Genomic DNA, 14,302 nt, shown 5'->3' with positions numbered 1-14,302 from the left:
TAATTTGTTTAAAAATTCATTTCAAAAAATTGAAGTAAAACAACTAGCTAAAAAACCCAACAAAAAAAAATAAATAAAAAAATTTGAGATAACGAGTCATTTTAAAGACCAATAAATACTTTCATAAAAAGCCAACTAAAAAAAAAAAAAACACAGTCTTCTATTGAATTTAGCTTAGACAAAGAAAAAAAAGAGTAAACTCAGACAAACATACTAAACATGGTCAAATCTTAAAAACTTGAAACCTGTAAAACCCTGGATCTAGGTCCTAATAAAAAGTTTATCATGGACCAATTTAAAAAATACTAATTTTAAAAATTTATCAAAACAAAAAAATTGGCAATAAAAAATATGGATTAGATTTGATATGAAAAAAAAACAAAGGAATGTGAAATCGTAAAACAAAATTAATTTTAAAAATGATTTCAAACAAAAAAATAGCAATAAAAAAAAAGATCAAATTTGAAAGATGAAAAAAATCTGAGGGATGAAATTGAAAAGGCATACTAATTTTATAAAATTTTCAAGATAAAAAATCATAATAAAAAAAAAGAGATCAAATATAAAAAATCAACAAATTAAAAGGATGTTTTTAAGAATTTTTAAGGAATGACATAAATATCTAAGTGGGAAAAGAAAGAAGAAATGAGATAAAAAAAAAAAAAAAAGACCACCAGAGCTAAACTCTCGAGAATATTGAAACACATGTCGGTAATGCTGAGACATTACAAACACTGTCTCGAAAGGTAGCATTTGGTTATTGAACAAATTCACATGTGTCGGCCTAACAATATGCGGGTTGTCCAAATATTGGTGCATGCCACACCCGCTAACAGTTTTTTCTAAATATATTTAATCTCCTGGATACCTAGATGAAAAAAAACTTGAAGTCAAAAACAACATTATCAAATCACTATTTTAATAAATTAGTAATATAAATCTTGGATTATATAATTGCTCCTTCACTTTAAGTTTTTTTTCATCATAAATCGATGAAGATACCAAGAGAGAGCCTAGGTACAAATAATAATAAATATAAATATAATAATTGAGTGAACCTTAAAAAGTCCCCAATCTCTATGAACTAACTGTCTTTGTTAGAGCCCTGACCTTTTTTTTTTTTTTTTTTTTGTCGTGATTAGGTCTTGAATGTCTTAATGGATTTTGAGTCACATATTTTCATTAGTTTCAAGTGATAAAACTATTATCAAGAAATCACGCAAAATATACATTATTTTTCTTTAAAAAGAACTCAAGAATTTACTATCACATGAGAAACTAGACTATTAATTCTTTGTTCCAATATACACCTTAATAGTGAAGTCATTATTACATCATAACCAATATCAAACTATTAGTGATAATTCATGATTTATAATATATAATATTTGGTATTAAAAACAAATTAAGATTATACGATTCATTAAGTGACATATTCGCAAAACTTTGCAATATCTACCAACTCAATTTTAAACTTGCAAGGAAGTATATTTTACTTGACTTGTATTTTTAAAAATAAAGCCATAAATATCTACTTCTTTTCTTGTTTTTTTTTTTTTTTAAATAAAGAAAGATATTCATTTTAAGATTTATGACTTTGAACACTCTAATTAAACACAAGAATATTGCCACCCATGTTCTTTTCTTAGAAAGAATGAGTGGGAGATAGGAAGCGTGGGTGCTAGGAGTGACTGGTTGCGAAACCCCCAGCACAGCGCAGAACTTCTTGACATGGAAAAACCAGCAAAAACCAAACGGGTGATGGTGACGATGAAGGATCCAGTCACAAACTTAAAGTCAAGTGCAGAACACATGGCTGTTGCCAAGGGCACATTGAGATCACAAACTTCACAGCTCAGAACCAGATAAAGGAAGAGTCCAAGAAGAACAGGCAAAACCGCAGAAGCACCACACCGCTAATATTCTTGGCATATTGCGAGCCGCCCTCCACTCCTCCTCATTCGACGGTGTCACATCATTTAATCCCCACCCAGGAATAAATTACTTGGAATTCAACTCGCTATGTATGTATTTTCCCCAAACTAAAATACACGGAAGAAATAATGGCAGCACAGAGAGACTGATTGTTCTTATTTTTTGACTGCTTGATATCGATATTTTTCATAACTTCACACTTTGATTTCAAACGCATCATCATCATCATGAAACTGGGAATTGTCGATTGACTTGTAAGAAAGTGCCCCCTCACTATGCTTCCTTGTATAATTAAAGTTGATTGGTTTATGAAGAATCCTTGTTAATTTGATGGTTAAGTGGATATGCTATTTTCTTCATCACTATAATTCAAACCTTAAATCACGCAATGGGAAGTAAAAATCCTCGTAAATCTTTTAACCCTTACGTAATAAATAATGTCTTTAATCTAGCTGGAGATATGCACGCAGCCTAGGTCTGTGAAGGTTAACTCATGATCATCCCTTGACTTGAAAAAATAAAAAGCATCACCGTATAGTGAACCGCGTTGCACTAGCCAGCCACCAAGGATGGTGGACATGAGGTCCATGTTATCTCCACCGGCACGGTGAACATAATTACGCAAAAGCAGTGGGGGTAATAAATGTGTTTAGATGGGTTCTTGAAGACAACATTGAACACCTGCTTACCTCTTCTGTGGGCAATCAGGCAATTGCTCATAAAGAGTCATAATGTTTCCACCCAATTTCAAATTGAAGTTGCTACAATTAATTAATACTAGTGGTGAAGTCTCCCTCAAATTTAGCCCAGCAAAGGATAAAATCAATGAGAAGGAATTGATTCCGAAAGGTTCTCTCACCGCTTCCTGTGCCTTCGCCTCTTCAACATCAAATCATCATCTTAACCTGACCGTAAGCAATTTTTGGCAAGAATCCGCTTTCTATCCCCGCAAACGTGTTCTTATTTTGAATCACACCGGAAAATGTCTAGGAGAGGAGTCAGGTATCGTGCAGTGGTGAATGATTTCCGTGACGAACAACCCATGCCAGAGTTTTTAGCTCGTAAAATAACTCTGTCTGGGCTTTTGGCTTGAGGAAGTTTTCAGTTGTATTTTCCTATGCTATAGGTAGTGAGGTCATCGGATCTTGATATGAATATGATCCATAACGATTTCGATGTAATTAAATAGATTTGATATACTATAATCGAAGTTTGATTGTGATACAATTTTATCAACCAAATGAATTGAATTCCATCACAATCAAATCCGATGATACTTTAATTTGAAATTAATATTAATATTAATATTATTTCTAATAATTATAATATTTTTAAGATGTAACCAAACCTAAATGTAAAAAAGTAAGAAAAATATGCAATTTTGTTCCTTTTGCTCACTTTCAAAACCGTATGATAAGTTTTTGTTCATCATTTTCAAGTCTCAAATGAATTTTGTGAGAAATCCTTTAAACATATGAAAAACTAATAAGCTATCGCAAAGTATAAAACATGTACTTCTAGTTTATTATGTCTTGATTTAATTTGTATAAACTTTATTTAGATAATAAAGATGTAGAAATGTTCCGTTTTTGAACTGGGGATGTTCAAGCATACTAAGTAACATTTATTGCTTTAAAAGTATGATAATTATATGTTAAATAACATATAAGTTTATAAATCAAATAAAGTACTTAAACTTGAAATTGATTCAAAATAATTTCATAGTATGCATACTAAGGATATAGTAAAATATTCAAATTTGTAATTAAATTAAACAAGACCCTAGAATATATATTAAATTATTATATTTGAAACAACAAATTTTAAATTAAAACTAATGTGTGTGTGTGTGTTTGTAAACCTGTTTAAAGTATCTGGATGAAAAATTGAGGATGTTAGGATGTTATTGTCAAGGACTGGGACATTTTTTTGAAAGACCAAAATGCTTCTCTTCTTACAAATAGCTTAAGTTTTAAAAGATGTACTTTATTTGAAAGTTTACAATTCAAAAGAATAATTTAACTCAATATCTCTTGATAAAATACGAGAACCTTAAGAAGAAGAAAAACTTTGTAAAACTAGATGCAAAATAAGTTGGAAACAAATAGGAAAAGAAGGCAAAAGAGTGGATCTGAATTAATTCTCATAATTATTATAATTAATTTTTCATGTTATTCAGCTTTAATTACTTGCTATAAAAAATAGTTTAGTAGTTTTTTTCCCCTTTTAAAGCCATACATTTTTTTATTAAAAATAAAATTATTCAAATAGAGAAAAATTATTATTTATATAGTTTATTCATGATCTAACTTAAAAAAAATAATTGTTATAAGTCTAAAAAAATTTAGTTGAACAAGTATATGACTTAAGTTTAAAGCTTATTTAAATTATATTTTTTTAATTTTAAGAAATGTAACTCAACTGGTTAAGTTTATATTTGCTTGTTAGAAGTCACTAGTTTGAGTCTTACAAATCTCAGGACCATTAGAGGCTTGCATGATTGGTAACTTTAGAATCCGTTGGATTAGTCTATGTGCGAGCAAGCTAACCCGGATACCTATATTAATAAAATAAAATAAAATTATGCCTCTCTCTATCTTAAAAACTTTCATACTCTATAAATTTAATTTAAAATCTTATAACCTTGCTATCATTGGTTTTGGCTTGTTCACCTCTAGAATGCGTATTCTATGTATGTTGGTTAAATAAACAAATTATGATGGATACTGCATAATTTGTTATTGGGTTGATGGATCCCTTCGGATTATGATGCTATGAGAGCCATCCATGGGTGGAGAAACAGAGACAGGGAGAGCCAGAGGAATGTGTTTTCGAACACGTTTTCAACTTTACTGATTTGTTTTTTAATTATTATATATTTGATCTAAAAATAAAGAATAGTAATAATAAAATGGTTTATGAGATTTTGATTGAAATCGGTTATTTATTATTAAAATATTTAAATAAAGTTGCAACATGATTTTATTATAGTTATAATTCTGTTAACTTTCAATCACATAAAAAAAATATATTATTTCAATATTTTAAAAAAAATTACTTTAACAATCATATATATATATATATATATATATATTAGCAAAAATAATGCTTTGATTTCAAAGTACCCGTGTTGGCCAAAAGTATCGTGTTGGCTAACATAAACAGAAAATATATTGATAAGAAAAATTATTCTTATTAAAAAAATCAATAATTATATGTTCAGTTTTAATGCAACACTTTCATGAGATTTAAAAGTTTTATTTATGTTTAAAATTTTTTGTGTTTCTTGCATTAGCGTGTACATAATAAGAACTAGCTTGAAGCGAAAAGAAATAAGCATGCCTTTTAATTTTCTATTAAAAGGTAGAAGAAGAGATGAAACCGAGAAGTAGCATCGGAATAGGGAAAAGCATCCCCAAATCTACTACTTCTCACTACCCTACCTTGTATGGTTTTTAGGGCACCATATCCCTACGGAGGTGGAATCAAACTTGGAAAGGGGCTAAATAATTGAGAGGCAAAACTGAATGAGATTATGATGAATGGCATCCGCCTAGCCCAGCCCATTTTAGCCGAGACACACGCAAGCCCATTATCGGGTTTCAAAGTTGAATCATAACTATACTAGTTGGGCCATCAGTGAAAACAGAAAACTCAAGAGTCAGAAGAAGATCATAATATAAGAGCTCAATTAGGGTTATAAAATGCAGACGTATTGTTCCACCATCCTAAATACAACAACCTTGGTTCATACCCATCTCTTTTCTCTCTCTCTCTATTTATTTAAGGCACTTGACGAGGTGGTATAGATTTGCATGATCCTGAACACATTTTGTATGGCGACATGTCGACAGAACATGCAACTTGGAGACAAAGTGGAGAGCACGACCTTCACACACAAACGGGTGGTCAACAGTTAATGACGAGCCATAAAATTAACGGTCAAAACCTCAGAAACTAAACATCCTTGCACACCTCAATTCTCTCTGCCCAATTTGCCACCGAGATCCCTTCGCCCTCCTCCACTCCCAATCTCACATCCGAGCAAAATTTAGCAAGACATTGAAAAGAAAAAACGGAAACAGCAATGTACAATGATCCTTCATTAGCTATGCTTATGCTATGATTCTTCATGTCCATTCCCTTTCTCTGCACCTTCCCTGTTAATTAAAACCTAAATAGCCAAATCAGGCCTCATGGAGAAACCCCCACCAGAGAAATCTGGTAGTTTTTCAAGAAATGGAAATGGCAATCAAATGGATGACAATCCAGGCCCTGCAGGACCTGAATCAGAGGCTGTCCATGTGAGATTAGATTGCCAGCAACCAGGGGAGTATGAGCCTAATTCAAACCTTGAAGAGCCTTCTTCTGATCCAGAATTAAGCCTGCCTCAAGTCCTGAAAGATGTTGATCGATTTCTCGAATCATTATCCACGAGAAATGATGCATCTATCAACCCCCTGGATGTTCCAAACTCTGTACAATCGTTGTTGGAAATGATCCAAAAAATGATCACCAAATATGATTCCAACGCAAAATTTGGCCAAAAGCAAGAAGAAGACTCGTCATTCATTGAATCTTTGAATTGCATTTCGAAGTTGATAAATGTTCTCGGCGAATTCCCTTCCAATTCCACCACAGCCTCCTGCTTCAACAGAGCCAGCACCATCCTGCATCTAGCCATGTCCTTATTAGACAGTGAGTTCCGATTAATTCTTGAAACTTGTAATCAGGGTAGCAACGCAGATCTCAAATCTCCAAAGCCATTAAAACAATCATCATTCAGTTCCCGTCAGGAATCTACTTACTGTGTTATACCAGAGGCCAAAACAAGCGAAGACGTGGAATTCCCTGCATATACACCAGAAGCAATCTCGAAAATGAACAGAATCGCCACAGCAATGATCTCATCAGGCTATGAGAGTGAGTGTTGCATGGTTTACAACATGGTAAGGAGAAACGCATTCTCTAGCGAATTGGACAAGCTCGGTTTTGAAAAAATCAGCATTGATGACGTACAAAGGATGCAATGGCAATCATTGGAAGGAGTAGTTGCTACGTGGATCACTGTAATCAAGCATTCTTCCTCGGTTCTCTTCTCAGGCGAGCGGAAGCTTTGCAGCTCCATATTTTCTGAGCATCCATCAATATCTCAGAGATTATTCTGCCATATTGCGTTAGCAGTTGCTGTAAGGTTTGTCCATTTTTCAGATGCAATAGCATTAACAAAGCGATCAGCTGAGAAATTATTCAAAATTTTGGACATGTATGAGGCACTGCGCGATTTAATTCCCTTTTTTGATGATGATACCTGTTCAAGTGAATGCTACGAAGAATTAAAATCTGAAATCTGGGCTGCAAAAGGCCGCCTGGGAGAGGTGGCCGTGAGCATTTTCTGTGATTTGGAGAATTCAATAAGAAGAGACAATGGCCGGACTCCTGTCCCGAGTGGTGCGGTTCACCCCTTGACACGCTACACCATGAATTATCTAAAATACGCCTGTGAGTATAAAGACACATTAGAGCAAGTGTTTCAGAAGCACCAGAAAATGGAAGGGTTTGCTAATTCAAATGGCACTGTATTGGATATTAAGGATGGAGCCAACGATGATGGGACTCCAAAGACTTCACCGTTTTCAGTACAGTTGAATTCGATTATGGATTTGTTGGACGAGAATCTTGACATGAAATCAAAGCTGTATAGGGATCCTGCATTGAAGTGCATATTCCTGATGAATAATGGGAGATACATTCTGCAAAAGATAAAAGGTTCTGACGAGATTCATGATATGATGGGTGATACTTGGTGTCGAAAGCGATCATCCGATCTGAGGCAGTACCACAAGGCCTATACAAGAGAGACGTGGACTAGATTGTTGCAGTGTCTAAACCATGATGGTTTGCTGGTAAATGGGAAATTATCCAAGACTATATTGAAAGAGAGGTTCAAGATGTTCTCCACCATGTTTGATGAGATACACAGGACACAAAGCACATGGGTGGTGAGTGACGATCAGCTTCAGTCTGAGCTTCGGATTTCGGTATCGGCAGTGGTGACCCCGGCTTACCGTTCGTTTGTAGGGAGGTTCCAGCAGTATTTGGCATCTGGTAGACAACCAGACAAGTATATAAAGTACCAACCTGAAGATATTGAGAATTTGATTGATGAACTGTTCGATGGAAATCCTACATCCATGGCCAGGAGGAGGACATAATCAAGTCATTGAATGGATTGTTTTCTTCTTAAGTGATGTTGGAGTAGGGATTTCATTATGTATTCTATTTTTGCTTTTCATTGTGTATGAACATGATCTGAGTAATGTTACAGGAGATTTCGCTACATGTCGGAGTTTTCGCTACATCCTTCGATTCCATGTCGGAGTTTTCGATTTCGCAATATTTAAGGAAAATTCTGTAGTAAAAGTATTTTGATCTTCTAGTCAAGTAAATCCGGCAGCTTCGTGCATTCATGGGCGTAGAATATTATATTATATCATGGAAAAAACTAAAAGAGGTAGAGGTTTCAATATGCAAATTAAATTCACTATCCACACACTCAAGATTTTAATAGTGATTTCATCATCAAACTTTTTCCTTTATAATTCTTATGTGGCCTGATTTTTTATCAATTGCTTATGATTTTTCAAGGAATGGCAAGATTCAAATTCAAGGGATTAAAATGAAAAACATGAAAAAACTAGATAGCCATTTCAAATTAATGTGAAAATTTAATTTTGAGCCTTCTACTTTCTAACTAATACAATCACAATCATTTTAGTTTTTGAAATTCATTTTTGATCCAAAACTTCATCTCCTTTATTTTTTAGCTTCTTAATTTTAGAGAAAAGAGAGAAAAATATTCGTTGACTCATTTTGAATATAAAAAAAATTGATTTTGTTATTTATGAATTTTATTCGATAAGAAGAGTTTCATTTTTTTTTTTCATTTACCTTGCTTCATAGGGTTAAAATGGGGCTGGGAAGCGTTTTGAATTCGAGTATTTAATCAAATTTTGGGTTATGTAATATCATATATCAGTTTATTAATGTCTTTAGAGTATTGTTAGGCACTTTTTGGTTAAAAACAGGTTGAGAAATGATATTTTATGTATAAAAACTCTTATCAGAACTTTACAGCATTTTTTAATTACTAGAATATATTGTATTTTTTTAATATATTAAAAAGAGACCTCTGGTGTGGGTCAAACCTCATTCTAATAAAAAAGGCATGATTTTCAAATTATTTTTTAACAAATCTATTTGGAAAACCAAAAGAAAAAAAAAATAAAAACAAAACAAGCTAAGGCGTGTGAGTTTTTTTTTTCTATGCAATCATAGGTTTTTTTTTTATTATATTAGCAAACATTTTTTTTATACAACTCATCATGATTTTTTTCTAAATTCTACTCCATAGCTAATTTTTTTGGATGTTTGATTGATTAAATTATATTAAAAAAAAAATCAAGAAATTTTATAGCATTATTTTTTATAACATTAGCGAACATTCTTTTTTTTTTTTTTTTCCGTCCCCTTGTGATAGTTTTTCTTTTCTTAAATCTTATTCGGTGGCTCTCTTCTGCATGTTAGTTTTTATTGTCATGTAGTTGGATAGAATTTTTTTTTTTTTAAAGAAGTTATTAAATTTATTTAAGCCCATCACACAGTATCTTTATTTGGTAAGTAAACTAGAATTGTATAGATTTATAAAAAAAATATCATAACTTACACTAACATCTTTAATTCTTCATCTGTTTAATTATTAAACGAACACATACAATTTTTTATTTGCAATTAAAAACTTTTCTTGTTGCTATAAAATATGTTGGCAATGAACGCATTTTTTTTTGGTATTAAAAAAAATTAATCTAACTAGCATGTTTGCCTTTGACCTCAAGGATGTTACTATATATATATATATATATATATATAGTGTATTTTTATTAGAACCCTGATTTATGGATCAAATAAGTTATTTAAAAAATAATTATTTTGGTTAAGTAAAATGCAAAAATGAAGCTACTGTTTAGTTAGGTAACGAGTTTTAACTAAAAAGAAAATTTTTTTAACCTTCAAATCATTTAGCTTTTTTTTTATTAATTCTAATTGCTTGCCATTTTCATAATAGGAAATTTTTTTATTGAAAAAAAGTATTTTCTTATTAAAATAAGACATATTAATTTAAAATATTTCTCAGCAAGACGTTTTGTTAATGCTGTTAATGCTAAAATTATTTTTCTTGCATTGATAAAAAAATAATAATATTGTAACTGCCCAGAGCGTAACGCAGGCATGTACCTAGTTAATTATGTATGCGTTGAACAAATACAAAAGGCAACAATTGAAAAATAGGACTATAGGCAGAGGCAGGCCAGTCAAGCCCAGACTAATCAAGCCCAGATAATCAAGCCCAGCCTATCTTTCCGCAGCCCCATTTGGGTTGGATTGGGCCATCGCAAGAAGTTACTCCGTCAGTACGCCGTGCCTGCTCGAGACACTTTGTTTAAAAAACAATTCAGAGTGTAGAGACTCGATTGTACAATTGTAGAAGTTTAGACACGCAGATGCCTTTTAATTTTATTTTCTCTTTTAATCATTTGAGCAAGAACAGAACACTCATTGGGCCAAAGGCAGCAAGACGAACCACTTTATATCAAATATTAGGGTAAATTTTCAACTTGCCCCCCTTGAAGTTTATGTGGTGTTTCAATTTCATTTAAAACCCATAATTATTAAACCCAGTTTGGAGGTTGACCTGGCCAAGAAGAAAGATCCCAGGTTTCATGAGTCAACTCAGGTCAACCTGGATCAACCTGAAAATATTTAAAAAAAAATAAAGTTATAATATTTTATATGAAAAAATTAAGAAAAAAAATCCATGTAAATATATGTTATACATACATATTGTAAATTATAAAGTTTAAAATAATATTTTAAAAAGTTTTTTTATCCCACGTTAAAAAGATATTATGTTAAACTTTTTAAGTTGAAATATTTAAACAAAAAAAAGTTTTTTTATCCCGCATTGAAAAAAGATATATTTTTTTTTAGGAACATAGAATATATATACTAATGGGTTTCAAATTCCACATTAAAAAAAGATAGTTTTAAATCCCACATTGAAAAAAGATAACTTTTTTCTTGGAACATAGAGTACATATATTAATGAATTTCAAATCCAACATTGAAAAAAGATAACTTTTTTCTTGTGAACATATAATATATATATAAGGGTTTCAAATCCACATTGAAAAAAATAAATTTTTTCTTGGAAACATGGAGTATATATACTAATGTGTTTCAAATTTCACATTAAAAAGATATTATCTTATCCTTTTAAGTTCAAGTATTTAAACCAATATATTTTTTATCTCATATTAAAAAAACATAACTTTTTTCTTGGTAACATAAAGTATATATACTAATAGGTTTCAAATCCCACATTTGAAAGAAAAAAAAAATTGGATCTCGCTATGTCACTGGTTGACTCGCCGAGTCGTTGCACCGGCCGGTCTTTTGACAATCCCGGACTGGTCTAGCCCTTGGATCAACCTACCGGGCCGATCTAGGTTTAATAACCATGCTAAAACCTTTGATTTATTTCAACTAGACTGGATATATTTTATTTTTATTTCAATCAGCCCCACATTTTTTATTTTTTGCCCATTTTCATCAAGAGTGTAAATTTTAATTCCATCCCCAATGTATGATATCTCAACATCATCCAAAAAGTAAAGAAAATGAACAAAAATAGAGATAGAATATATATATTTTTTTGGAAAATATGATACTATCATATTGAGATATTCTATAAACGTTGAAGATAAAATTATAATTTACACGGAGGGAAACAAAAATGAAAGGTATTGAATCTAATTGAATAAATTAAACTTTTATGAGAAATTAGGAAACACATAAACCTCATGAGGAAAATTAAAATTTACCTTAAGATGTTCGTTCAAACTCAATCGTAACTAAATGATCTAATTTTATCGCAATTTGAAATTGCAAAATCTGAAAATTTATTAATCATCTTGAAATATCCATGAACGTGGAATATTATAAAAAATCAATTCTTTATAAAATATTATAAAATTATATCATGTTATAGAAAAATTTGCTTTCAATTTTTCAAAGGCAAAAATGAAATGAACTTTTTTCCTTGCCTTGGTATTAGTTTCTTTTTAAAAGATAAATTTATTTTAAAAAAATAGAGAGAAAAAGAAACAAGAATCACATTTCAATTAAAAATTAAATTAAATTAAAAATAAGGGGTGTGGATTTTTTACTGTTCATCAATAAATAAAACATTATGGATTATAACATTGTTCAATGTGTTTTCTCTTCTTTTTATGGTCCTTTGGCTATTCTATTTCAAATTCCTTGATTTTTTTTTTCAATTTATTTATTTGAATTTGAGTTTATTTGAGATTAGATTTGATGGTTTGCTTTGGTTGTCTAAATTAGAGGATTGCATGATATTGAGAAATTTTTTCCCTGCTTGGTTGATTGCTTAATTTATCAAAGTTAAATGAAGCTTTATTGATTTAAAACAATTAAAGCTTTGGGTATCAATTTTGAATATTAGAAAAATATTCAACCAATTTTTTGCTAGCATCAAGGATTGAATTGCATGGGAAGGGAAAAGGTTCAACTACTTCATCGCTTAACCTTTTTTTTATTTGATCATTTTAAAATGAATTTATTTGGAACCAATCTTAATTATTTGTTTTCGTTATCTAGATATGAGAAATGAATATCTCACAACATCAAGAAAAAAAAATAACAGTGTTTAGTGAATGGAAAAAATTAAATTAAATTTTATTGATCTAAAATAATTGAGACTTGATGGACCAAATTTGAAACTAAAACAATTGTGAGGGATTTGAGAGAACAAACAATTTTAAATCAGATGGAGAATACAACCACACATCACCATGTGAGGAAAGTTATTCTACTTTGATAGAAAATGTGACTTTCTCTATTGTTAGAACTAGGGCTGATCATTTCTGGTTCGGTTCGGTTTTTTCACCAAAAAAAAGCAACCAAAACCGAAAAAGAAAGAAAAAAAAAAAGGCCACCCGAAACCGAACCGGACCCGGCCTAAACCGGCCGGTTCCGATCCGGTTTTTTAGCCAAAAAACCGGACAAACCTATATGCATTTTTCTTGTTTCCCCCGATCTGTCCGCCTCCATTCCCGCCTACAGACCAGCTCCCCTCGAGAACCACACAAGACTTTTCTCTTCCCCATCTCCAGTTCCCTTCATCTCCTTCGACCAGATCTTCCATGGATGATCTCTCTGGAGAACTTCAGCTGCCAAGTCACAGAGCTGAAGTTGACTGAGTTGAGTTACAACCTTTTCCTCTTCGTCCTCAGACCATGGAATAGCTTCCAAGCATTCCAAGCATGACTCAATCCCTGTTTCAAACATGATATCTGCAGATACCTAGAACAGAACACTAGTATTACCATTGCTTAAAGTTCAGCAAGCAAAAAAAGTAACATAATTATTCCACATACAAATCTCTCCCTTGAAAATTAAAAAAAAAAAAAAAGGACAAGATGCATCGAAAATCAAAACCCAGGAAAGACGAGATCTTGAGGAAAGAAAGAAAACAAGAAAAGACAGAATTTAAGTATACCTTGAGGAAAGCCAAGACCCTGGAGACGTCCTCATCCATCAATCTCCTCTTCATATCATGAGAATACATCAAAACTAAAGTCTCCAATTAAACCTCAACATCATCACAGTCACTGATCTCCACAGATTGCATAACAACCCCTTGTTCTCTCCCTCTCAAAGTATCCCTAAAGAAGCCACTCATTTCCCTGCCAGATCTTCCATCCCCCCCCTCTCATCCCACAAAAAATAATAGAGCCAGAGAGGAGAGCGGCGTGCATTGCAACAAATTTTTCTATTTATATCAGGGCGGAGTACAAACTACAGACCCCTTTTTTTTAAACCGGTCCGGTCCGGTTACCCGGTTTTTGCACTGCAAAACCGAAAATCGAACCGAACCAGGGTTTTTTCTATATAATCTAATCGGTTTACTCGGTTTTATTATTCGGTTTGGTTTTTTCGGTTAATGTTTTGTCGGTTTTATCAGTTTACTCGGTTTTTCGGTTTTTTTGAACACCCCTAGTTAGAACATCATTGTCCTTGCCACTTTGGAAGTGATTCAACAAGGTCTTTTGTGGGAGACGCCAAGTGGAATGGACAAGCGACCATAAGGTTACAATGACCTCTCTTTTTTCTTCTCCTTCTTTTCTCTCCTCTGTTTTCACCATGATTAATTTAAAATTGCAAGGAGTCGTATCATTTTATTTATATGTTAAATTTGAGATCATTTTTTAAATTGTTACTTGTT

At 32.0% G+C, this 14,302-nt stretch overlaps 1 protein-coding gene across 1 annotated transcript; it reads left to right on the top strand.

Moving 5' to 3' along the window:
- Window positions 1-6,354: 6,354 nt before the first annotated feature.
- On the top strand, window positions 6,355-8,163 carry LOC118043069 (exocyst complex component EXO70C1). The gene has a single exon (XM_035050890.2). The coding sequence runs from the start codon at window positions 6,432-6,434 to the stop codon at window positions 8,148-8,150; it is 1,719 nt and encodes a 572-aa protein (XP_034906781.2). The 5' UTR covers window positions 6,355-6,431; the 3' UTR covers window positions 8,151-8,163.
- The last annotated feature ends 6,139 nt before the right edge of the window (window positions 8,164-14,302 follow it).

Source organism: Populus alba, chromosome 1 (genome assembly GCF_005239225.2).
Source record: "Populus alba chromosome 1, ASM523922v2, whole genome shotgun sequence".
NCBI classification, from domain to species: Eukaryota; Viridiplantae; Streptophyta; class Magnoliopsida; order Malpighiales; family Salicaceae; genus Populus; species Populus alba.
This window is presented reverse-complemented; position numbering and strand designations above follow the sequence as displayed.

Bases quoted from the DNA above. Each gene is read 5' to 3' on its own strand.
- LOC118043069 (XM_035050890.2), top strand. From the start codon at position 6,432: ATGATCCAAAAAATGATCACCAAATATGATTCCAACGCAAAATTTGGC.